Source organism: Enhydra lutris, unplaced genomic scaffold (genome assembly GCF_002288905.1).
Source record: "Enhydra lutris kenyoni isolate GAN:26980312 unplaced genomic scaffold, ASM228890v2 scaffoldscaffold46, whole genome shotgun sequence".
Lineage (NCBI taxonomy): Eukaryota > Metazoa > Chordata > Mammalia > Carnivora > Mustelidae > Enhydra > Enhydra lutris.
The window spans coordinates 4,324,794-4,349,250 of NW_019154130.1; the positions used below are offsets into that span (position 1 = coordinate 4,324,794).

Sequence of the window (24,457 nt, forward strand, 5' to 3'; positions counted from 1 at the left end):
CCGCCCACCCTACTGAGAGTAAGTGAGGCCGTGCTCGCCACTGGCCCAGGGCTATGCTGGGCTGCAGCCTGAAGGCGTGCATTACAGCTGGACGCTATCAGATCACTGTCCCTGTCCCCCCAGTGGCCAAACAAGGGCTTCCTTAAAGGGAAGTTCGAGCGCACACCTCCACCATCACTGTGTGTGTGTGTCTGTGTCTGTGTGTCTATGTGATTGTGTATCTGTGTCTGTGCGTGTGTGTGTGTGTGTGTGTGTGGACATACACAACACATGAGCTGGTGTGGTATATATCGTGCTCCCTAAAAATACTTTACAGATTAAGATTTCATAATAACGTGATGTAAAATACAGCAACAGGAGTCTGTGTGTCCTCCTGCTCCCTTCCACTGACTGTCTGGCCTCCAGTCCACTCTGAAGACGGCCGCTCTAGGACACAGACACCCCCGTATGTATTGCTTGTCTTGGAATGCCCCTGCCTCTCTTGTCTGGGCTGAGCTGGTTTCCTCTGGACCACAGGAGCGACAGGGCTGGGAGAGGGGACACAGTGAAGGGGCGCTTATCCCGTCCTTGTGTTGGGTTGTCCAACACTGGAGATCCACCAGGGAAGCCACATCACGTCCATGTTCACTTCATAAATCCACAAAAATCCATGACATAAATTCAGTCCTACTGGGAAGGAGCCACTAGGAGATAAGGTCCTCCAAATGCTAACAGGAGAGAAATGGACACCTGGAAAGAGCCGCTCCATACTGCCCCACAGTTATATCCTCTCCCATGTGCTGAGAATCCTCCAGGAGCGATCAGCTCCAGGACGACATGGGAAAGGTTGCACGCTCTGCCTCCCCTTCAGGCTCGGACACAACTTCCACCTTGGGGGTTACCAACAGAGACCAGCTTGTCTCCTCTGGAGCTCCTCAGGCCCAGGGACTCACCCAGCACCCGTGGCCCTCTCCAGCACAATGTTTTATCATTGCACACAGCGTCACGCTCATCACCGCAGACGTCGAGCCCCAGCCAGAGTGGCGATTTTGCTCGCTTCTCTTTGCACAGAACCTGCAGCAGGGCCTGGATTCACATGTTGGTGGGACTCACTCTGCTCTTCTCCTAACAGGTGAGTTCCCTCGAGGGCAGAATCTGCTGCCTCCACCCTGCAAACCCCACATTTGCTCACAACCGATTCCACTGCTCCCTCGAGACGTCAATCAGCCAGCCTTGCCTTTGAATTGATTGAGGCTAAATGTGTTTATAAAAAAAACTTAAGTCAATGAAAAGGTGTTACTTCGTTACTAGTTACCGATGATCATGATGTGTCTTACGTCGGACACAACTAGTTAGGGAAAACCACTGACGGACCACGACTGCAACTCCCAGCTGAATCCAAGTTCCCTACCGGGAAAATGAGCCTACAATTTCCTGCTCCACCAGGAGCCAGCAAAATCTGGTGAGTGGCATTCACCTTCATTTTTTATTCCAATCCCCCCAAGAAACTCTCCTGGGGGTGAAGACGTTTTCCAAAGAGAGGTTAAGGTCACTCTATCCTACCGCAGACACACTCAATGCCGAACCACGGGGCCCCTGAGTTGCAGCACGGAGAAGCAGACCTTAGCTGATCGCCTGTGACCGTGAGCTCCAGGGCCGAGCTAGCCAGCCTGTTTCTGAGCTCATTCTATCTCTGCAAGGATTGTGTTGAAGATAGAACTTGTTTCCTTGACCTGTTTCTAACATCTGGGGGCTTGTATATAAGGGAGAAATGGATTTTAAAGGTTGGACCATCCCATAGAAGAGAAGCATGAAAAGTCTTCTGAATTTTCTTGGATGAAGTAAGCACTGTCAACTCATTTGAACCACATGATACCAGGAGTTTAGGGACACACCGGAACTTCATGGGCAAGTGGGGAAAGTGATTTCTCTTTTAATTCACGACGCAGAGTCAGCTGGGCTGGACTTGCAGCTTACCCAAGCAAACCTGGGTCAAAGACAGAGTCAGCCAGGAGGAGCGCGGCTGGTGACTGAGTGGGTGCCGGGCCCCTGTTCACCAGACCTTGTGAGTTTGCGCCATTCTCAGCTCCCTTATATAACGAGACAAACGGAAGGCAAGGGGCTACAAGGAGAAGATGCTGGATTCGAGGTCCTGTACGTACGCTTAACTATCCCGTGGTAATGAAAAGGGAATTTAAGAAAGAATGGGAAAAGAAGAAAAATATAAATTTATAAAACTATAAACATTATAAAAAGAAAAATATAAATCTTATGAAATGTAAATTATAAAAATATAAATACAACTTGACAAAAATACAAGTTTAAAGCTCCGTGTTTAAGTAAATCAGCATGTGTGTAGGCAATCAGCCTTCTGAGAGGCGGGTTGCAACCTAGGATACCACCTTATTTCGACGGACCGAGACCACTTCATGTTTTCATTTTATTTTATAAATCTATGTTGACCCACTCCTCCCGTCTCTTTCAGCAAAAGTAAAAACAAAAGAACACTTAGGCCCTTTCTTAATCTGCCACTTCGTTTACTGATGTAAATCACACAAACTTTTCCCATTGACTTATAATTTCGACAAAGCTTTGTATTGGTGTAAACATGATGTAGGGTTTCATTGACCCATGTCCCCATGATCATGCTCCCATTTAAATAATCGGAATACGTCCCACCTGATGCATTGAAGTCCGCCTTTAGGACAGACCCGGCCAAAGTGTGAGGCAGTGTGAGTCTCCTCTCCCAAAATCTTCTGCACCAGGTCCGGCTGGAGTACCAACCCTGCTGGTCAGTTCAGCGAGAATCCCCCATCCCTGAAACCCCATCACCTTGTCCTGCCTTCAGCAAGAGTTGGCTGAGCAAGAATCCTTCCCATCCACTAGCCCTCCTCACCACTGACTATAAATCACCGGCTGCCCTTGCTGTATTCTGAGTCGTCTGACCTGTCACCCCCCCGCCGCGATAGTCCTGAAGCCTATCGAAACAGCCCTGAATAAAGTCTTCCTTACCATTTTAACAAGTGTCAAAATAATTTATTCTCTTTTTTTCCCTTACTTTTTAAAGGAACCTCTATGCCACCCCCCCTGTGGGGCTCGAACTCACAACCCAAGATCAGGAGTTGCACGCTCCACCAACTGAGCTGGCTTGGAGCCCCCAAATAAATTATTCTTTGACAAGCTAAACATCTCACCACTGACCTAACTTGAAAAGCATTGGAGTAAAAGAGTATTCACAGAATGACCTCAAAATCCATTATTCAAAAGGAAGTGTTCTGAGAGCATTCCAGAACGTGCCTTCTTTCTCTCGTCTCCCGGGCAGTCTTGTCTACTCCATGGCATTCGCAATAATGACTATGCTCCCAGCTTCCGAGTTCCCACCACATCCCCTCCAGCCTCTCTAAGCAAATCCTATGTTCCAGAACAGATCCTATGTTCCAGTAACTTCTGGCCCCTTCTCCTTTGCTTTTGACATCAACATCCTTCTGGGATGTACCGATGTTAGCTCGCACCCCCTTGGGTGTCTACACCACTCCTCTTGGCTTTAAGCACGACTGCTATGGTTACTTAATCTTCTCTATCAGGTCATGAGAATCCCAAGCTGTGAAAACGTTGCATTTCTTTGCCACCCACGATGGATTCAATGCGGTGGGCATTCAGCAGATAGTCACTGAACGATTGAACAAATGTCACCACTCAGTTCAATAGAACGGAGAGCAACGAGGGGAAATCTTAAAAGATTTATTTTCTGGAGGAAGGTTGGATCCTGACCTCACCTGAGCCAGGCAAATTTAAATCATGCCAAGCGAACAAGTGCCCCCTTGTGGCCATGGCTGGCAGTGCATCACTCCCAACAAAGGCGGCCAGTTCTGGGGTTTGAACGTTGGAAATGAGGGAGTTTACCTGTTCCCATAATCCGGACAGAATATTTACAAAACTGCGCCTCCTGCACTTCCTGTTTCGGTCATCGGCATCACCCTGCGTTTGTCTCCAAGTTTAAGAATCTAGATGTCGCTCACCCATATCCTATCAGCCACAGTCTGGGGTCTTCTACCTCTTACATCTCTCTCTCCACTCCATTAACCTGTGCTCCACACTTGTCTCCTCTGTAAAATGGGCACAATAACATCTCCTCCCTGAGTTGCAGGCAAGACTGCGTCTTGTGTTATCGCGCCTGCCCCTGCTGGGATATGCAAACGGATTCATTGCTCTGCCCGCAGCTCTGCACTTAGGCCCCCTCCCTAACTCTTCAAACACTTCAAACCCCAGCAATACTGAGTTACTTACGGTTCCCCAAACACACGCTGTGGGTCCACGCTCAGTTCTTCACGCAAAGCAGCAGCTCTCAGAGTGTAGTCCCTAAGGCAACAGCGTCAGCCTCAGCATCCCCTGGGAACTTGACAGAGACAAAGATTCTCAGGCCCCGCCCTGCACGCACTGAATCAGAAACTCGGGGTTGGGCTCAGTGATCTGGGTGCTCTCAACCCCGCTGGGTGCACACTTAATTTTGAGAACTACAGGTGTGTACCACATCCTCTGCTGTGAGAGTGCTTTCTCACTACACCTGTGAGTCTGGGCACCGGTGAACTCCTCTGCATCCCTCAAAGCCCTTTTATAAGGAACCTGGCCTGGCCTCATGGCCCTGGATATGGCTACTCATGTTCACCTCTGCGTGAACCTCATGCTCACCTCTGTATCTTGATCACACATTATAGGTGTTCTTATGACACTGTGCTATAATTATTTGTTTAGGAGTCTCTCCCAATAGGTAAAAGTACGTAGCAAGGAGCATCTCTGGTCACATCCCCTCTATTTTCAGCCCCCGGCAAGGTGGCTTTCACTTAAGAAGACACTCAATGAAACTTCACGTACTTGAGCTGACTGGCGGCTTGGTTGGTTGCCAAGAGGAAGGATATAATTCTCTAATTGGTGGAGCCCTGGTTTCAGATCTAGGATATCTGGTACTCTTCTCTTTACACATAACTTTACAGTTTTTTTTATTTGCAAATCATATATACCCATCTCTCCATTTCCTCTATAGGAAGTGAAGCATTGACAAGGTTCTGAGACCTTTATATTTCTCAGATGAATTTTCTTTCTAGGCTGTGATTTCCTCCCCAAGACTGTAGCACTTGGTCTTTGATTCAATTCAACAAATGATGGGTAACATACCGGTGGAGAAAGCTGGCCCTGGAGACAGGCCAATGTGCTTTCTGCAGGAAGTGCTTCTTGTTATTTACTAGAAGTGAGTCCTTGGCCAGGTTCACGTCCCTGATAATGACAGCTAGTACTGAGTGCATGCCCCCCTCTCTGCAAAGTCCTTTACTAAGCATCATCTCTTTTCAGCTTTATGATAAACACAGAAGTACAAATATCATGCCCATTTCACAGATGAGGCATCTGAGGCACAGAGAGGTCAAGCACCTTGCTCAAAGTCACACAGCTAGTAAACAGGGGATTGGGATCAAAGCCAAGCAAAGGGCCCTCAAAATCTATTCCTAGTGTGACTTTTTTTTTCTGACTCTGCATCCTAAATATCCTTCCAAGATGCCCCCTTCTGTTTTTGTCCCCCCTTTTGTTTTCATTGTGATTAAATATATATAACAAAACTTGCCACATTAACCATTTTAAAGCATACGGTGCATGAAGTCCATTCACACAGATGGGCACCCGCCACCACCATCGTCTCCAGAACTTTTTCTTCCCAAACAGAAACTCCGCCCCATTAAACACGAACCCCCCATTCCCCCCATCCCCTACACCCTGGCAACCGCCATACTCTATTTTATCTACGAACATGACCACCCAAGGTCCCACATGTAAGTGAAATCATACAGTATTTGTCCTTCTGTGACCAGCTTATTTCCCTTGGCATGATCTCCTCAAGGTTCATCCATATTGTACTGCATGTCCAAATGCCCCCTCCTTTTTCAAGGCTGAGTAATAGTCCACCGTGTGGTTAGACCACATGTTGCTTATCTGTTCATCCACTGATGGACACTTGGGTTGTTTCCACCTTTTGGCTACTTTTGGCCACTTTTGGCCAATGCTAGGAACATGGTGTATAGCGTCTGTTAGAGTCCCTGCTTTCAACTCTTTGGGGTATGTACTCAGAACTGGGATTGCTGCATTGAACAGTGATTTCAGGATACCTGGGTTTGGGGTTAGTTTTGCCCCCTCTTTTCAGTACCCTGTGTATAACGCAGAAATAGACTATATTTTCCCCCCTCTGAATAGCTATCACCATTACAATAAGTATGTGAAGATGGAGATCTCAAATTCTAAAATATAAAGGTAGTTGATAAGTTCCACCTATCGTTGCCTCAAGAGGAGGAGAAGGAACTTTTCAACCACTCTTAAGTTCGTTCGTAAGTGGGTCTGGTCTGTAGGCTACAATCTGCACTCCTAGGCTGTTAAAGACCTTCCCTTTCTAGCATTCTTATATGCAGTGGAACGCTCTTTCGTCAGAAAATGGTCTTTAATGACCCCCACAGGAAAGAAAAGGGGAGAGAATATTAATCTGCTGATGCACGTGCTTGGGAATTTTGGAGCCCCAAAGAACTGTGTTGTCCACAGGCTGTTTTATCAGAGATGACACCTGGCACACTCTACCACGCATTGTCTAGAGTTTTTTTTAAAAACACTGTCATTTATCGTATGATTTATGTGCAATGGTCTGAGCCCTTGGAAGGAAATTATTTCATCAATCCATAGCACAAATGAAGTAATGGTTTGTAACTTAAAGATGGATATACCAGACGATCAATTTTCATCTTATATCATCCCAAAGAAATGGCTGATAAAATCACATTGTGATTTCTTTTTTTTTTTAAGATTTTATTTATTTATTTGAGAGAGAATGAGTGAGAGAGAGCATGAGAGAGGAGAAGGTCAGAAGGAGAAGCAGACTCCCCAAGGAGCTGGGAGCCCGATGTGGGACTTGATCCTGAAGTCCGGGATCATGACCTGAGCCAAAGGCAGTCGCTCAACCAACTGAGCCACCCAAGTGCCCCCACATTGTGATTTCTTAATATAATACTACCTCTTGCAAAAAAAAATTATTAGTTATATTTTATTAAGCATTATTCATTAATTCTAGTTTTTTCAGCTTTTGAATGAGTGATTCTTAATTAATTACTTCTTTTTATCTTCTGAATGAGTGATCAGTTAAAGCCTATAGTTGAAAGAACTTAGAATTCACGGAGAATTGGAAAATATCAAACAAAGTAAATGCATGTAAAGCATGAGATTCAACATTTAAATTAGATAAGGAAGGCATGAAGTAGAGAGGGAATGGGTGAAAACTTGGCACTGTGATGAGTTTTATAAGACACCCACAGCGGTTGCTTTCACAGCATTTATGATGAGCCAGAAAAATGCTTTACAGACACACACACAAAAAATCTCCTAAAAGCAATTCAGAGGAGCGCTCCCCTGAGTGACTCAGTCAGTTAGGCGTCTGCCTTCGGCTCAGGTCCTGATCCCAGGCTCCTGGAATCATGCTCCATGGCGGGCTCCCTGCTCAGTGGGGAGTCTGCTTCTCCCTCTGCTCCTCCCCCGACTCCTGCTCTCTCTTTCTCTCTCTCGCTCCCTCAAAATAAATACATAAATAAAATCTTTAAAAGCAGTTTGGAGAGCAAGTGAACAGCTTCTGAATCCTCATAAGGGAAAAAAATGTTTAGAAATTTGCACAGAGGTTGGGGACTGGGATGGAGGCTAGCCCTACACACACACACCCACCCACCCACCCACCCACTGACCACTAGAGGGAACAAATCCACGCGTCTCAAGCTTCACCTTCCAAAGGAAAATGAGGCCAGATTAGGAGCCTCCCAATAACCAAGGAATTAATTTTTAGCCTCTTGGGCGATGTGACATAGAACTGTCAGGTTTTTGATGTTCCGTGTCCCTACGTAAAATAACTTTGGCATTTAACTCTGCCACACTAATAAACTGTGCCTCGGGGATTTTGTATTACTTAGTTTTGTTTTAAAAATGTATCAACTCTAATAAAGGTGACAGCAACACTACTTCCAGTAAAAACGGAATCACAGCGTAAACTATTCTTCCATCTTAAAGGGTTTTTTTGGTTTTGTTTTGTAACAGAAAAACAAACAGCTCTCACTATTTTATGGTCTGTGCGGAGAACATAAACACTTCTGTGTATGATTAATATTCTACCCAACCTCCAAGAGTGAATCAGCAACTTCTAGATTCCTGTTCTTCATGAAGGGGGAAAAAAAAAATGAACCCTAGGTGGGTTTTCCCCCTACATTATTGGCTCTCGCCCAACCACACGTAACTTGCCTTTGCTCAAGGAACGTAAGCTAATTTAATTATATCCTTCAAAACAAAATCACGAAGGCAAATAAAATATAATTAATTCCAAAGCAACGTATCTATCTCGTTATTCCACGCTCATGGGGATTATTCAAGCCATCGCTTTGCTCAGTATTAAAAGTACACATTAAAATTGAGTATTAAAATTGTGTCACGACACAGAAGCAAGGACGAGAGGGACTGGTGTCCTTTGGGGAACTTGTAAGCTATTCTGTGCATTTTGAGAGTGTGAGAAAACGAGCAGAGAAGAGATGCTCCTTGGTGTTGAGCTGTTGGCGAGAAGCACAAGCCGTGTTGCCTTAGCCATCCCTGATAGCCTCTCAAATCTTCAAGGATTTCCTGCCCTGAGCACGTGAGGTCAACAACAGTCTGTACCTCCCAGACATCCTGCAGCCCAAGGGTCTCTTAAGGGTCTTCATTAGTACTTACACTGAGACGGAGAAGAGCTATTCACATGCCCTCCTGCCACTCACTCCGGGGAAGGGCAAACAATGTGTCCAATGTGAAAAGCCAGAGCACCGACAGAATCAGAAAGAGACCTGAAGATACTGACTCACTAGTTCCCAAGACGTGTGATCGAAGATGAGAGATCACAGGCTTTGGTTCCCGTTTCCTTCTTTCCTCAAAATGAGGATAAATTGGATAAATCTAATTTTGTTTATTCCTAGGAGGCAGGAACTTCAGTTGGGCTGGTCTTGCCAGATAGGTTTGCTAGCTAAAACTTTGAGGGTACATGGTCAGGGTGCACTGCCCTTGACCTGGGCAAGATGGGCCCCCACTCAGACCCTCACGGGAGCCAAGGGGTGAGCCAGCATGATGAAGGCCTACCTCTATCCCAGACTCCTGTTATCCCTGCCCTGGACGTTCCTTCCCAAACAGCCCAGGCTTGCTGCCATGGCCGGCAAGAGCCTCTTCTTCCAGTGTCCTTTTCCAAGAGCCAGCTGCTAGCATAGACACTCTGGCATGAGGACCAACAGAGGGGCAACTGTGGGGTGGGGTGGGAGTGGGGAATGACCAGTCTTTGGACTGTGGTCGGGGGTATTCCCCCTCCTGGACCCCCCTGTACCAGCGTGGAACACTGAAGGTCACAGCAGTCTGACGTTGGGCAGCCTTCCTGTAGGAGAACAGAACGTATTTATTTTATGGAGCTTGATTTATAATTTTTACACTCATAAATCAAGCTTACAAAGGGTTCGGTGTGGATATGGGTTTCCATTTCAATAGATGTGGGTCTCTATCTGCACTCTTGCCCAAGCCCCAACACACATTAGAGGCTGCATTACTCAGCGTTCTCCAGAGAAACAGAACCAATAGGATATATATAGACAGAGATGTAAAGAGAGGGATTTATTATAATGGATTGGCACAGACACACAGACGGACCCAGCATGAGTTTTTGGAGTCTGGTAATAAAACACAGGGCACTGCAGTCCATAAAATCACAGACCGCAGAGTTGGGAGTGAGAACTCAAAACAGCGGACACAGGCTATGAATGTAGGAAACATAAATACACCACAATTTAAAAAAAAATGAAAAAAAAGAAAACGTGCTGTGTCTTTACTGAAACATCCCATCCAAAAACGATGAGCTTATGCTGTTTGCAAGGCACAGCTAACACAAAAGGACACTGCAGTTTTGTTTTTTAAAGTTTTTATTTATTTATTTGAGAGGGCAGAGAGCACAAGCTGGAGGTGGCAGAAGGGGGGGAGAGGCAGAGGGAGAGACTCCCCACTGAGCAGGGAGCCCAACTCGGGGCTCAATCCCAGGACCCTGAGATCATGACCTGAGCTGAAGGCAGATACTTAACCGACTGAGCCACCCCAGCACCACAACACAGAGGTTTAAAGGTCACTGATCAAACATTCCAGACTAGATGGGCAAACTCTGGACAAGAAGAGTAAGGAAGGGGAGAGGACCTTGCAAATATTAGAGCGTATAACAGAGACACAGTAATTAAAAATATTTGAATGGAATAGAAATAGACCCAAATGCATGTGAGAAGTTCGGCTATTAATGCAGTTGACATTTCAAATGTGTGCAGAGATGACTCAGTAAATAGTGATAGGATAACTAGCTAGCCATTGGAGAAAATTATTTTCAGTTGAGTCTTTACTACCTTCCTTGCAAAAACCAAAGACTGAAAATTTAAATCAAAGACTTACACATTTCCAAAAAAAAGGGGGGGGGGCATAACAGCGGTAAGAGAAAACATGGAGGAATTTCCATGAACAGAGGAGAGTTAGAGATACCCATTAAAACAGATGAAGCCATTAAAACATTAAAAGGAGCACATAGTAATGTGTGGACATCGAACAGGCACTAAGGCATGTGCTAAGTGAAAATCAATCACACAACAGGACATGTGCAGATTTTGATCATTTCTCCAGAAAAAGGCAGGATTTGCACATAGACGTTACTATATGTGCAAAGAACTATATGGACATAGGACTCCAGCACCGTTTAGGAAGATGCAAGACTGGTGTGTTACCTCTACAGAGGGTACAACTGAAAACTAAACCAGGGGCATTTGTTATACAATGAACAGCACAGAAATTAGAAATAGCACAGAGAAATGAACTGGACCAGAATCGTAGCGGAAGACAATTCCCTTAAACACCTGCTAGATGGAGTGGAAACAAGGGAATATATAATACTTGGGATTAGAATAATACAGTAAGCTAAGTTTAAAGGTATCAATTGCTTCGTAACTTCTCATGTGCGAGCAATTCCTCATTTCTTTGCCTAAACCAGATGCGACCCCACTCAGGCTCTCTTGCTGGGGTTGGCTTCCTCAGCCCCTGGCACTCAGGGAACCCACCTCTCCTCAAGAACTAGACACGGCCAATCCCTCGGGCAAAGCATTCCAGAACTCAAACACAGAAGGTTGGGGGCATCTCGCTTTGTCCAAAGAGGAAGGTGGCTGCTTCTAGAATCACCTTTTCATGTTTTTACTGATTTGTCCCCAGTAGCAAAAAAGGCCTCTGTGTTCCTCCTTAACTCGCTGTCAGACAAGCTTGTGTAGTAGGTACGAATTCCACTGTGCAAACTCGGGTCGGTACACAAGATAACCTTATTTCTCTATTCTGAGTTAAGAGTTCTAAAATTCTATTATGAGATCCCACATGATAGAAATGTAATTTGGGTTTTTTTGGGTTGGGGTGTGTGTGTGTGTGTGTGTGTGTGTGTATGCACGCGCTCGCACACGTGGGTGTGCCTCTGTCAGATAAATAAATAACACCTTAAAAAAAAAAGGTTGAAAATCTGAATAGTGCTGCAAAAAATGTAAGAATGTTGTCAACACTTGGTCAACGCCATCCCTAGAATGCCTTAAATGGGTTGAATCACACTTTCAAAGCTCAAATGATTAAAACATTAATACTAGATGTCATCTCAATTCTGTACTTTTGGCAAGTGGAGAAGGACATAGATGTTAATCTACGTGCTATGGAATCTCCTCTAGAACAAAGAGTAAAAATAAAAACTACTAAATCCTTTAAGTAAGAAGGCATAACTGAACGTCTTAAGATGACACCTGTGTCAATTTTCAAAACTTGGATGACCAAAAAAGGTGTTTTCCTTATTTTTCAATAAAATTGAAATTCAATTTTACGCAATAAAAACGAAAAATTCCGTAACACTTAAAAATTTCAATAAAAATGAAAAAGTCATTTTCAACAATTCAGTGCAATAATGGATGAGAGGAGCAGGACCAGATGAGAATCTTGATAAAGGCCCTTATTGCTTTCAGGCCAGAAAACATTTTACTCATCTTGGTCCCATCCAACAAGATGTGCTATGTGATGCCATCTCGGTCACTCATCTCTAAACGACGTGGGCTCGTTCTGATTTCCTCTCTAGCTGTTAATTTGGAGAAGGAAGAAGATGTTCTGTTGTGTTTTATTTCCAAGCGGATAGGATTTTTGGCTCTTCCTTGGCAATTTTGTTTTTATTGCGTTATAGTCAGAGAATGTGACCTGTGGGGATTTTCCACATTCTGGAACTTAGCGAGATGTTTTTCTCTCTGGCATAAAACACGGATCCATTTTTGTGGATGTTCCGAGAGGGTCTGTTGGCATGTGGTTCAAAGACAACCGACAGACTGTCTGTTAACAAAGCCACGAGTGGCAGCTCCTCCTTGGTCAGGCTGATCTGCAGGTATCTGCGAGAGGAGGGTCAACACAGGCTCCTGCGACTAGGGATTACCGTCTCACTGCATTTCTACAAACATAAACTCTCTCTCAAAGTTGTGTTGGCCAAATTAGAGCATGTAACTATCTTCTTGATAAAGTTCCTAAATCGATGCTGTTCACCTTGCATTCTACTCCGATGGGCCATGCTATCACACTACTTGCGTCCCCCTTGTAAACATCTTCCTGGTGTTTTTCCCCTCCCTTTCGGCCTTTGTGCCCCTTCCTGCAAGTGATCTTTTGGAATCAGCCTCTACGCGTAGTTGTGAAGCCTATAATTCAACTTGAAAATGCCTGTAAATGGCAGAATATAACCCATTCACATTTTCTAGGATCGATGTTTTAACTTTACTTCTACCATCTTGTTATACACTGTGCTTTAAAAAATCTCTTTTCCTCATGTTCACTGGATTGTAAATGCCCTGCTCACTCTCCATGGGACGCAGACAGGACTTATCCTCCAGACTAAATCCCTGTGGGTCTCAAGCTTACCTCGAAAAGGCAGGAGGGGGGACAACGGGATGGAGGAGGGCTGGGGATAAGAAGGACATTTTGGAGATAGGATGAAGGATCAAGATAACTGACTCAAATATTTGTTTTTGTTTTTAAAGATTTTTTATTTTAATTTATTTGACAGAGATCACAAGCAGGCAGAGAGAGGGGGGGAAGCAGGCTCCCTGCGGGGCAGAGAGCCCAGATGCGGAGCTAGTGAACTGAGCCGAAGACAGAGGCTTTAACCCACGGAGCCACCCAGGCACCCCAACTGACTCAAACGCTAACAAAGACATATTAGCATAGCTGTGCACTGCAGGCAAGCGGACACAGAAATCAAACATGGAAGGACACAACACCAAGCGACAGAACAGGTTTATTTGAGAATCCAAATACAACCCACACCAGCACCAGGGCCCGCACTCCAGCGTTACAGCGAGAACTGCCTTCTTCGCAAGCAAGAGGCGAACTCTGTGACAGCCTCAGTGTTTCCACTCACAGAGCAGACTCCCCCCGCCTCCCCGCCAGCCCCTCTGAAAGCCCCCGCTGTTCTCAGGGACACGAGCTTTCAGCTCTGGGACGCTGCTTAGAACTTGTCTCTTACGTCATTGCACCGCAGCACAGCCGATCCCTTACATCCGGCGTAACGACACGCGCAGATGTGTCTTTGTTTCATTCCAGAGGCCCTCGCTCTTTCTTTACAACACAGCACAGTGGGATCTATTTTTTCTGCCATTTATCACATCCAACATTTCCCATTTGTTCCAGCGGACCGCCTCTGTTCTGAACTCTAAGGCGTCCCCTTCCCCCAAGGTTCCTGCACAGTGAATAACCACGTGGCTAAATCGGATAGTTTTCCGCACTTAGTGATCTTTCCTGACTAGAGTCACACATTCGAGGAAAGCGCTTCTTCCTAGAAAAATGCATATATCCACAGAGACGCAAAATTCTGCATACAATTAGAAGAGGTTCAAGACCTCCCTGAAACACATCTACAGATACCAGGTTTAAAATCTCTCCAATCTCACCATAATTCATGATGCAGAGAAGAATGGGGCCGGGGCCAGGGCCAGGCCACGGGAGGCGGCGGAGGCTCTGAGTGACCCCATTTTCAGAAGCATTCAGTAAATGTTAACTGGCAAGGTACAAACAGGGCGGAGTCTATAAAATGCATAAATTCACCTGAAAACCAATAAAAGCAATCTTTATATGCTATTATTTTATTCTAACACCGTATTTCATTTGCATGTGCCTAAATCTGAGCCATGAAAGCACTTTGCTTCCACTGAGATCTACGCCGAGCTCTTGCCAACATGTGTAGTAAACACAAGGCCTTGGGGTCTTTGGATTTGCTCATGTGACTAAAAGGGAATGATTTTTTAAAAAAATCTTCTAATTTACTCATGATCTTCAAGGTGTTCTACCTATGTACACGAGGAGTAGTAAGAGACCCAGAGGCCTCCCTGCCCCTGAAGGGCCTGCGGCAGCCTGAAGCCCTCCCAGGGGCTTCTCCACACTCCTTGGAGCTCACCGTCTTTGTGGCTGCTCTCTTCTGGCTCCTGCATTTATTTTTATTGTAGTACAGATGCTCTGTCCCATTCCAGCTGGGACACAACAGTCAGTCCCTCCTGTTTCCATGAGCAATCCACTTGGACCAAGCCTCTCCAGACTTTACGGAGGGATTCTGAGGTCACAAGCATTCATCTATGAAATCCCTGGGTCCCTCTCTTCCAACGACCTCTCCGGTTCTACGCTCTTTTCCTGTCCCAGACTACTCTGGGAGAGTCCAGTTCTGTTGGCTCTTCTCACACGAAGCCACTCAGCTCTCTCTAGGTTCTACCCCCAAATTTAGATGCCCAAACCCATCACAGTGTGGTTCAGCAGAACAAAAGAACTCCAAACAACGGGACCCATCTTCCTTACTAGGGCACTAGGACTGTTTCCTTCCTGTTGTACTACTAAATGCTAGGCAGTTCATACAGGTTTGCTTAGTCCTTCCAACTATTTCACGAGTTAGGTACTTTCAAAACCATTTTATAGGTGAGAAACCTGAGGTTTGGGAAAGTTAAAAAACTGCATAAGGTCACAGAGTAAGAGTTCTGCCAACCTCATTCTCCCGCTACCTCTATCTTAACCCGGCAACACTATTTATGTTTGACTCCTGCCCGGTGGTGGTGTCAACCTCTTCCCCACCCCTCCCCTCAAGTCTGATTCCACCATTGAGGAATTTTTCCATGTGCTTCTGATTGTCTTCCATTCACCTGTTTTTTTTCAAGGCTGAGAATAATAGCAAGTTGTACAGAAAAGTTAACAATTTAACTTTTTTTTAGGATAACAGAACCAAGAGTTGGGAAGTCCCTCAGAAAGCATCATGTCCAGGCTTACACAACACTAAAGAATCTGACAACTTCCACCTCACACAACACTAAAGAATCTGACAACTTCCTCAAGGTGGCTGGCCACGGGCTTGGGTGCCCGTGGTCCCCACAGCAGACCTCCTGGATGTTTGGGGCGCTCTGATTTGACAGAGTTCTTAATGGTGCAATCTGCCAATTATTCAGGGCAAGTCAGGAACTGTGAAGTCAGCCTTGACTTCCTCTCACCCTAAATCTTAGAGGGCACCCAGGGTGACTCAATGGTGGACACATGAGCCCACATGTGACCGCTCTTCCCAAGCCCTCTCGTGTCAAAAAGGCCAGTTCGAACTGCTGCCACCTTCGTGGTGGGAGTGGGATGTAGACTTGCCCCTCAAAGCCAGGAGATGCCAGAACCAGTGTCAAAGCCTGTGGCATGGAACAGGGGCCACCGCAGCTTCCCCGAGGGGTAGGTTACACCTGACCAGGAGCGGGCCAGTCATCAGGGGCTACAGCAGGACTCTGCAAAATGAAATGAAAGCTTGTGGGCACGAGGCAGGTGATAGCAATGACCAAGATGGGTCACACAGGGAACGTGAATTTGTTATCAACATTCCAAAATCACTGAATTTTATATACAAATCCAGCTTGCTGGTTTTCTCTTAAAAGAGCAGAGTATGTGGGAGCTTTTGGCCTATATTCTAGCACAGAAATAAACAGCTACAGCCAAGTAGGGGCCATCCCCTCAGTAACTCACACCTCAAGTTTGCCACAGACCTTGCAACTCCTCTTTGAGTTATTCCTGATGCAACGTAGTCATTTCTTACTTGCTTGGGTTGTGTCCTCACAACTCGGTTTGCTGGGACAGTCCCGGCTTAGGCCTGTGGGCCTCATTAACAGCACCCCTTTACTCAAGTACCCGGTTTGAAAAGTAAATTATATGGTCACCCACATAGGCATAATACACAAGTCACCCCCCCCATACACAATGACCCCTGAATTCACACAACTACAGTCAAGCGCAGAACCCTGTTATAAAGTGATTTTATTAAATTGATTTGGACATACTGTAGGTCAAATAATATTTTCCAAAGATAACAATTATGGACCTTAAAGCTCGACATAAAATTAGTAGCTTCAAAAGTGTTAGTCATATTCCCCAGCAACAGCATGATAAAATAATTCAACTATGTAGAAATATAGAACTCTAGGACTAGCTGGAAACTCGGAAATCATTTAGCCTAATATCCTCATTTTGTGAGAAAACTAGACTCAACGATTAGGCGATCTGCCCAAGCTCACACACCTAATAGTAATAAAGCTAGAAATCAAACCGATTTTTCCTAAAACTAAAATCCTACCGATGATATTTCAGCCATCTCCCTACCAACTAAAAGTCTAGGCGGCTCTCTAACGCCGCAGGCTACCGTGACATGGACGAGGGTAAGACACTACAGTAAATCGTCATCGAGGGCGTCAGGCCTGGAAGGGGCTTTACCCAGGAACTAGGCTGGCCCTCTCCTGGGCAAGGAGGACACGCAGGAGAAGGGACTTCCCAAAGGCTGTGAACAGAGCTGTCTCGATGAAAACCCAGAGAGGGACGCAATGATCCCCAAACCCCATCTCTAGTTTCATGGCCCACCCACTAAATTATGTGCTCCTTTCAAATCTCCTTTATGCCTTAAGGTTTTAGTTACACAAAAACCCCTTCCAGTCAAACAGAAGAAATTAACTCAAATATGAAGAGAAAATCAAGCTTTGTTTCAGTATTTCGATGACTATTTCGGGTAATTCATTCCAACCTCTTAAGACAGTTGACAGACACCACGAACCTATTCACCCATTTCAGAGCTTCAAAGATGCTTAACTTCTCCCAAGACTTCCTGAGCATAAGGATTACATGTGGGAATCAATGGAAACAGGAATGAGAAGAGAGAGTTAAAAATTAGTTGCTTTTTGTTCTCGTTATTGGGGACTTTTGGTCTTCTAAACATTCCTTGAGTTCTTCCACATAAGTTTTTAATATCAATCTAGCCACAAAAAGAAAGGGGGAAAAAAAAAAAAGAACAAAAGAAAGAAAAGAAGACAAGAAAAAAGGGCCTATAAAAGTTGGGATACTGAGCAACTCAGTATCTCTCCCCTCCCCGCTGCTCACTCCGCCCCAGTGCCTGGCCACCTTCCGCTCCGCAAATGTGGCAGCGGGGCCAGCCAGCTGGTGCTCCCAGCCTTGCGCGCTCCACTCCAGTGCCCCCCTCAGAAAGGCCTTCCCTGACCGCTAATGATGCCCCACCCCCACCCCACCCCCATTCTAAATCATCACCCTAATTTATTTTCTTCATAGCACTTAATCACTATCTCAAACTACATTATGTATTTTCTTACTTGCGTATCATCTGTCTCCTCCCCCAGAAGTAAACTCCATGAGAGTAGGGCCCTTGTCTGTCTTACTCAGTGGTATTCCCAGCACCTAGCACAGTGCCTGGCACATAGGAGGTGTTCAATAAATACTTGCTGAATGAATGAAGAAAGGAAAGGAGAGAGTGACATAGACATTCATGCCTAAAAACGAAGGAATATGATCCTCAATGAAGGTATTGAGGACTCCTACACATTATTGCGCAAAATTACAGAAACAGAGACTAAATATTATTAGTGACTCCTCCCAACAGCCACTTCTCCTATGGTCTCCCCTAGTTAGTAAGGAGCTCCACATGCTACAAAAGGAGCCCAAGAGGGCAATTCTGGATGGAGAAAGTTCCAACTTTGCTTGCTTGCTTCTTCCTCCCTATTTACATTCAGCTATTTCCAAAAAATTCAAGTTAAAAATATGTGATGTAGCCACTAGAAAATTAAGTCTAACATAGAGACACAGTGATTAGCAGAAACCACGACATGTTTTTTAAAAAGTTCATGAAAAGTTCAAGGGCATGTATGTCTGCCAGTGATTTCTCTGATGCGCCAAGTGAATGGAAATTATGAGTCACCTAAAATCTAAAGTGAAATTTAATGCCATCTAGGAAGGGATGGATATTTATGGGTACTGCAAAGACATACAGGTAAAGCTGGCTAAGAAGTAATGGGATCTATGGAACGATATGTAGGGGCTGAACTGAAGGATAACCTCAGAAATACCAGAACACTGTCTTTGTGAGAGGTGTTTTCAAATGCATTAACCAGAATGCCTGAATCGAGGGAAGGAAGGGCATGAGCTTCTGAAAGGGGGATGTCTGGGGTAACTGTTAGGTAAAGTGTAGACAGAAGGTGACTCAGGAGGCTAGGCAATGATCATGGTTTCCTGTGTCATATTTCCCACTACTGAGGCATCAAGCCCAAATCCCAGGAAACACACACCCATGACTGGGACCTCATGGCCCATCTTGGGCAGACACTCAGAGGGATTCCAGATTCAAAGTCAAGTTGTGGAACACACTTGGCATGAATCAAAAAAACACAAACAAAAACAAAAAAACCCAAAAAAAAACAAAACAAAACAAAGCAAATCTCACATATGCCTCTTCAAAAAGAATGTCCTGCCGGGGCTTGCTGTAAAAATTTCTTGGATCAATGTAGGTATTTACAGGGTTTCCTTCCTAGTGGCACTTATGGGTTTTAAGATTTTTAACTCTTATCAAAATGCTCTATATAACTGATATTTTGAGATGGTTTCTCTCCTTTGTGTGCACTCTCTGGTGGATGCAGAGGCTGGTGCTCTGACTGAAGGCCTTCCCACACTCATCACATTTAAAAGGTTTCTCCCCAGTGTGCACTCTCTGGTGGATGCAGAGGCTGGAGCTCTGGCTGAAGGCCTTCCCACACCCACAACATCTATAGGGTTTCTCCCCAGTGTGCACTCTCTGATGGATGCAGAGGCTCGAGCTCTGGCTGAAGGCCTTCCCACACTCATAACATTTATAGGGTTTCTCTCCTGTGTGAACTCTCTGATGCATGCAGAGGCTAGAAGTGTGCCTGAAGGCCTTCCCACACTCTTCACATTTAAAGGGTTTCTCTCCGGTGTGGACTCTCTGATGCATGCAGAGGTTTGAACTATTACTAAAGCCCCTTCCACACTCACTACAGACATAGGGTTTCTCACCTGTATGAACTCTCATGTGAATTTGAAGATGTGAACTCCAATTGAAGGCTTTTCCACACTCGTAGCACTTATAGGGCTTCTCCACTGTGTGGATTTTCTTATGTCTGTTAAGTTTTGTTGTAGTACTAAAATCCTTACCACAATCATCACATTTATAAACCTTCTCTCCTGTGTGGTCTCTCCAATGAATATGCAGTTCTGATATATGAAAGAAACCCTTGTCACACTTGTCACATTTATGGGGCTTCTCAGCAGTGTGAATTTTTTGATGCATAAAAAGATCTGCTCTCTCAGAGAAAAATTCCCTACACATGGGGCACTTGTAGATCATTTTTCCTATTTGGTATCGTGATTTAGAGGAAAAAATTTCTGTACGACTACTATAGTTACAGGATTGCTATCTCATAGAGTCTCTTATTTGGCCATTCTGGCAGTTTATCTCAGGCTTGCTCTATTAGGTAGGTCTAAGGTTGGCCTAAGCTTCTCCCTGCCTGTCTTTCTATGGAAGATTTCTTCCTGCATAGTGCTCCTCACTCAGTATTATTATTGATCATAAAGTGACATTTACTTCCACATGAATTCTGTAACTCATTAACACAGAATTTTCCTTTAGATCCTGAGTTGTCAACATTCCAAGGGGCTCCCAAGGTGCAAACCTCTGTGTTTTTAAGCCCCTGGAATCTTCCTCTTGTAGAATAATCTCGTACTTCCCACTTCTAGAAAAAGGAACGCACAGTGTCCCCTGTGGTGGAGGGTCTCGATCCCGTGTAGCCTCCCCTTGAAGAGTCAGTAGGACATTCTGCCTCCTACACATCAGACAGGAGCCTTTCCAGGAAGCAAGCTCCTTGGGTTCCAGGTGTGCCAATCCTTCTGGGGATTCCCTACATGAGTCTCACTCCAGTCTCCTGTAACAGAAACATAATATATTGAAAATGCCTCTTTTCCAAAAATTGCTATTGGCTCCATAATTAATTTCATAAAACTGTGACAGCGGCAATACAGACCTTTTTTGATCTTGGGGAAGAAGCTCTCTTATCTTCCAGAGAGATGTATCTCTTGGATTTGCAGGTCTGAAGAAGAGAATTTGTAGATATCATGCTCCTGTTCATAGTCCAAGTATATAATCCACTTACAACCACTTACTGTAATAGTCTAAACAACATCAAGGGAATATTATTGAAAAAAGAAAAGCAATCCTAAGACCCGATGCTGTCCTGCATAAAGGAGCAAGAAGGAAAACTACCTCCGCTTTGAACTACAGAAGGGACAATGTTTCCTTTAGAACTACATCCCATTTGAGTAGCCTTCTGATCTACAGAAAGAGTAAATCTATGACATATTGGTACTGAATGTCACTCTCCGCTTAATTGTCCTCAATGGTTTCCCGATATACTTAAAATAAAGTCCAAACCCGTCAGCGAAAACCCAAGGCCCTGCATGACCTTGCCTCCACTCCCCCACAGCATGACCTTGCCCCCACTCTCCCCCACAGCTTGCTGCGCCTTCTGTTTCAGTTCTCTACACCCCAAGCTAGTGCCTGAAATACTTTCTCCCCCACCTGGCACATGGTTTGCTGTGTCAGCTGCCCCTCCCTTACCTGAGGAGAGTCCCTGGCTGAGACTATTTTAACCTCTTGTTTGATTCCTTCAAAGTACACAGAACTTGTAATTATCTTATTGTTCCTTGGTTTCTGATACATCTCCCGTAGTAGATGTAAATGCCCTGAGGAAGGAACTCTGTGTGCTGCTCGCTGTTACATTCCAGCGAAGGCGAAGTATTCAATTAATATTTGTAGAGTACATCTATGGAGACTTTTACGACAACATCTCTCCTCCAACAGACATACCCCACTTCATTCGGGTACAGAGGCACACTTCCCATTGCCTTATTACCAGTCTTCTGACAACCAACGGGGGACAAAATACACAACAAATAGAATGATCAGGAAATAAAATAAATCCCAAAATATTCTATTTGAGCTCTTGTGAGGCTTAGGACTATGTTTTAGAAATCTTTTCATCTCCTGTATTCTATAATCAGTACCTGATACTGCAATTAATTAATTTATTAAATGAAATCAATGGATCCTCTTAAAGTAACACACACTCTCAGTAGTATGTTCCATACAAAGACAGGGTAATGGGCAAATGAGATTTCTTCAACATTAAAGTGGCAAAATAAACTGGACTGCTTTTAAATGGAAGTGTTAGGATTATGAAATTGAACTGGATATCCAAATTTCAGCAAAAATATAGTCAGTGGCTGGAAAAATTACATACACATTTATCCTCTGTTCTGTAACTACACTACTAGAGATCCATCCCAAGATACACTGGAAGTGACTGATGTCCTAGGTTATTCACTGGGGCAGTACTTGTCATGGCAAAACTGCAGACAACCTAAGGCCCATCCACAGGGGACTGGTCCAATCAGCTCTAGTACTCCCTCACAATAAAATGCTGCTTAGCTGCTCAAAAAAAAAAAAAAGGAACAAGGAAGAACACTATGCACTGAAATGGAGACCCCAGACATACTGTTTGGCAAACAAAGCAAGACAAAGAATAGCATATATACTATGGTAAATTTTGTGCAAAGCAGGGATGGGAATGCGATTTTATGTATTTTTCATGTAACATGCACAAATTAACACAGAGGATAACACAAAACCAAAGGGAAGCAATTATGTATGGGAAATGAAGGAGCAAACATGAAGTAAAACTCTTCCAAATGTACCCTGTTAGGTAGTTTTGGCTTTGGGAGTGTGTGTGTGTGTGTGTGTGTGTGTGTGTGTGTGTGTGTGTGTGTATTTATTTCAAAAATAAAATTAAATCAAAAAAAGGAAAATGACACCCAAAATTTTAAAACAAATGAAGAGAATGAACCTCAATTTTCAAGTTGCTAACATACAAAAAGGGCTTCTGTATACCACATACTGAGTGTATGTACTTAGTGGGACATATTCTGTTGACCAAAAAGAGCTGCAAAGAGGGGTGCATGGGTGACTCAATCAGTTAAGCATCTATCTACCTTTGGCTCAGGTCATGATCTCAGGGTCCTGGGATCAAGCCCCACATCGGGCTCCCTGCTCAGCAAGGAGTCTGCTTCTCCCTCTGCCACATACCCCGCTTGTGCTCTCTTGCTCTCTCAGATAAATAAGTAAAATCTTTTTTTTAAAAAACTGCAAAGAAATCAAACTTCTCTCAATAGTTTAACTGTTAGTTATAACAACACTGGTGTGTTCAGAAAGATTAAGCAAACAAGTAATTTTGTTAATGTTGTTAGGAACCAAGGTTCAATGTAAGATAAACCAAATACAAACATAAAATCAAAGTTAAGGAAAAAATAATCCAACATAAAATTTGATTTGTCAGTTTGAATTTATGTCTTTTTTAGCTCTATTCACCAAAAAGACCTAGAAGCAATAACGACCAATAGCAAAATACCCTTCCCTTAAATACCCTTCTCCACCAAAAGACACAGGGATCCTTGAAGGAGCAGCTGATTTCAAGGCCAGAGCAGCATTTTACAAAATGAGCCTGGGACATCTCATTATTCCAGAAAGCAAGAGAGTCGTTCCAAAGGAACACTAATGCCAATTTATGAAGAGACTCCCACTGGCCAAAAATAGGACAACTGAGCAGCAAAAGGAATAATGAACACAATCTACTGAAACAAATTAAATATACAAAACCTCCGGAGTTCACAATGATTTCAGGGGTGAGGAAAGAGGGCAGAGGGGAGCAGAGAGACAAAGAAAGGGGCAGACAGAGACAGAGATTCAAGGCACCGAATAAAACTGGAAGTAACTAGGCCACCAACTTAGACAGCATGGTGGGGAGGGGCAGAGGGAAGGAGAGAATCTCAAGCAGTCACCCCTCTGAGTGAGGAGCCCAGTGCAGGGTTCAGTCTCACAGCCCTGAGATCGTGACCTGATCCGAAATCAAGAGTCAGATGCTTAACTGACTGGGCCACCCAGGGGCCCTTCTCTGAACTATCTTTTGTGGTAATGCGACAACCCAGCTAACAAATCTGTACCCCCAACACAATACCTGACCATGACCAGGAACTTCACATTGCGAGGACCAGGCTGCTATCATCTAAACCCACTCACCAATCTTAGCATAACTCAAAAGAGGAGCAACTAGACCTGTGGCCCCTCAGTACGATGTAACAGGAAACACACAGCCTCACTCTGAAATATTCTTGCCAAAAGATTGAACCAGAGCCTAACCAAGACTCTAGACATCATTTTTATTTAAAGGAACAAGGAGGGGTAGAAAAAATGTCAGGAAGCAAGTAGGAAACTATCAAAGCGTGAGGTGGTCCACAGGACAGCTGCCTGTTGTTTCAACAAGTAAATGGCCTGGAAATGGGGAGTCATGGGGGAGAGCTACCTAACAATCAAATATAACAGGAGGACCTTCTTTGGAATCTGATTCCAATAAATCAGCTGCAGAAAGGAGACAAGTGAGAAACTGGATTAGGGATGGGGTTATCACATTGTGCAAGAAATACAGCCAGCTGTTTTAGGTGTGTGAACACCACTGGAGTTGGGTAAACAAATGTCAAGTGTTCCCAGAGATGTATAATGAAGTTTGCAGGAACGAAGTGCATGAGATGCATCCAAGACGGGTCTTCAAATGCTTTAGGGGGAAAAAAAAAAAAAGACAGTAAAAAAAGGACAGTAAAGCAAATGTGGCAAAAACACTGTCACTACTGGAGCTAGGTAATGGACACGTAATGATGGATACACGATCAATAAGATGTTGTATCTCTGTGTGTTTAACTGAAGTTTTTTAGGATTTAAAAAAAAATCAGTTAATGCTGAGAAGACATTCCTTTCCCGCTCCCCTTGCAAACACAAACCAATCCCAGAACCAGGTACACTGTACAGACATGAAACTGAACTAAAGAAATATGATTTCCCAAATGGCCGACTTTTCCAACCAACCCTGAGCACATAATGTGCACAGCATCGCAGATGTCCCTGGGGAGAGAGGAGTCTACGGCT

At 44.4% G+C, this 24,457-nt stretch overlaps 1 protein-coding gene across 5 annotated transcripts in view; it reads right to left on the reverse strand.

Moving 5' to 3' along the window:
- Positions 1–3,413: 3,413 nt before the first annotated feature.
- Positions 3,414–24,457, reverse strand: part of LOC111156549 (zinc finger protein 664) — a 57,546-nt gene continuing 36,502 nt past the window's right edge. For 3 of the 5 annotated variants that reach the window (XM_022517520.1, XM_022517519.1, XM_022517521.1), the window contains 2 exons: positions 20,451–20,516; positions 15,664–20,351 (listed from right to left, as the gene is read on the reverse strand). In XM_022517520.1, coding sequence (XP_022373228.1) covers positions 18,992–19,777 — 786 coding nt within the window. In that variant the 5' untranslated portion in view covers positions 19,778–20,351; positions 20,451–20,516 and the 3' untranslated portion in view covers positions 15,664–18,991. Of the gene's footprint in view, positions 4,376–15,663; positions 20,352–20,450; positions 20,517–24,457 lie in introns of those variants that run through there. The other 2 variants (XM_022517522.1, XM_022517524.1) reach the window with 2 other exon arrangements.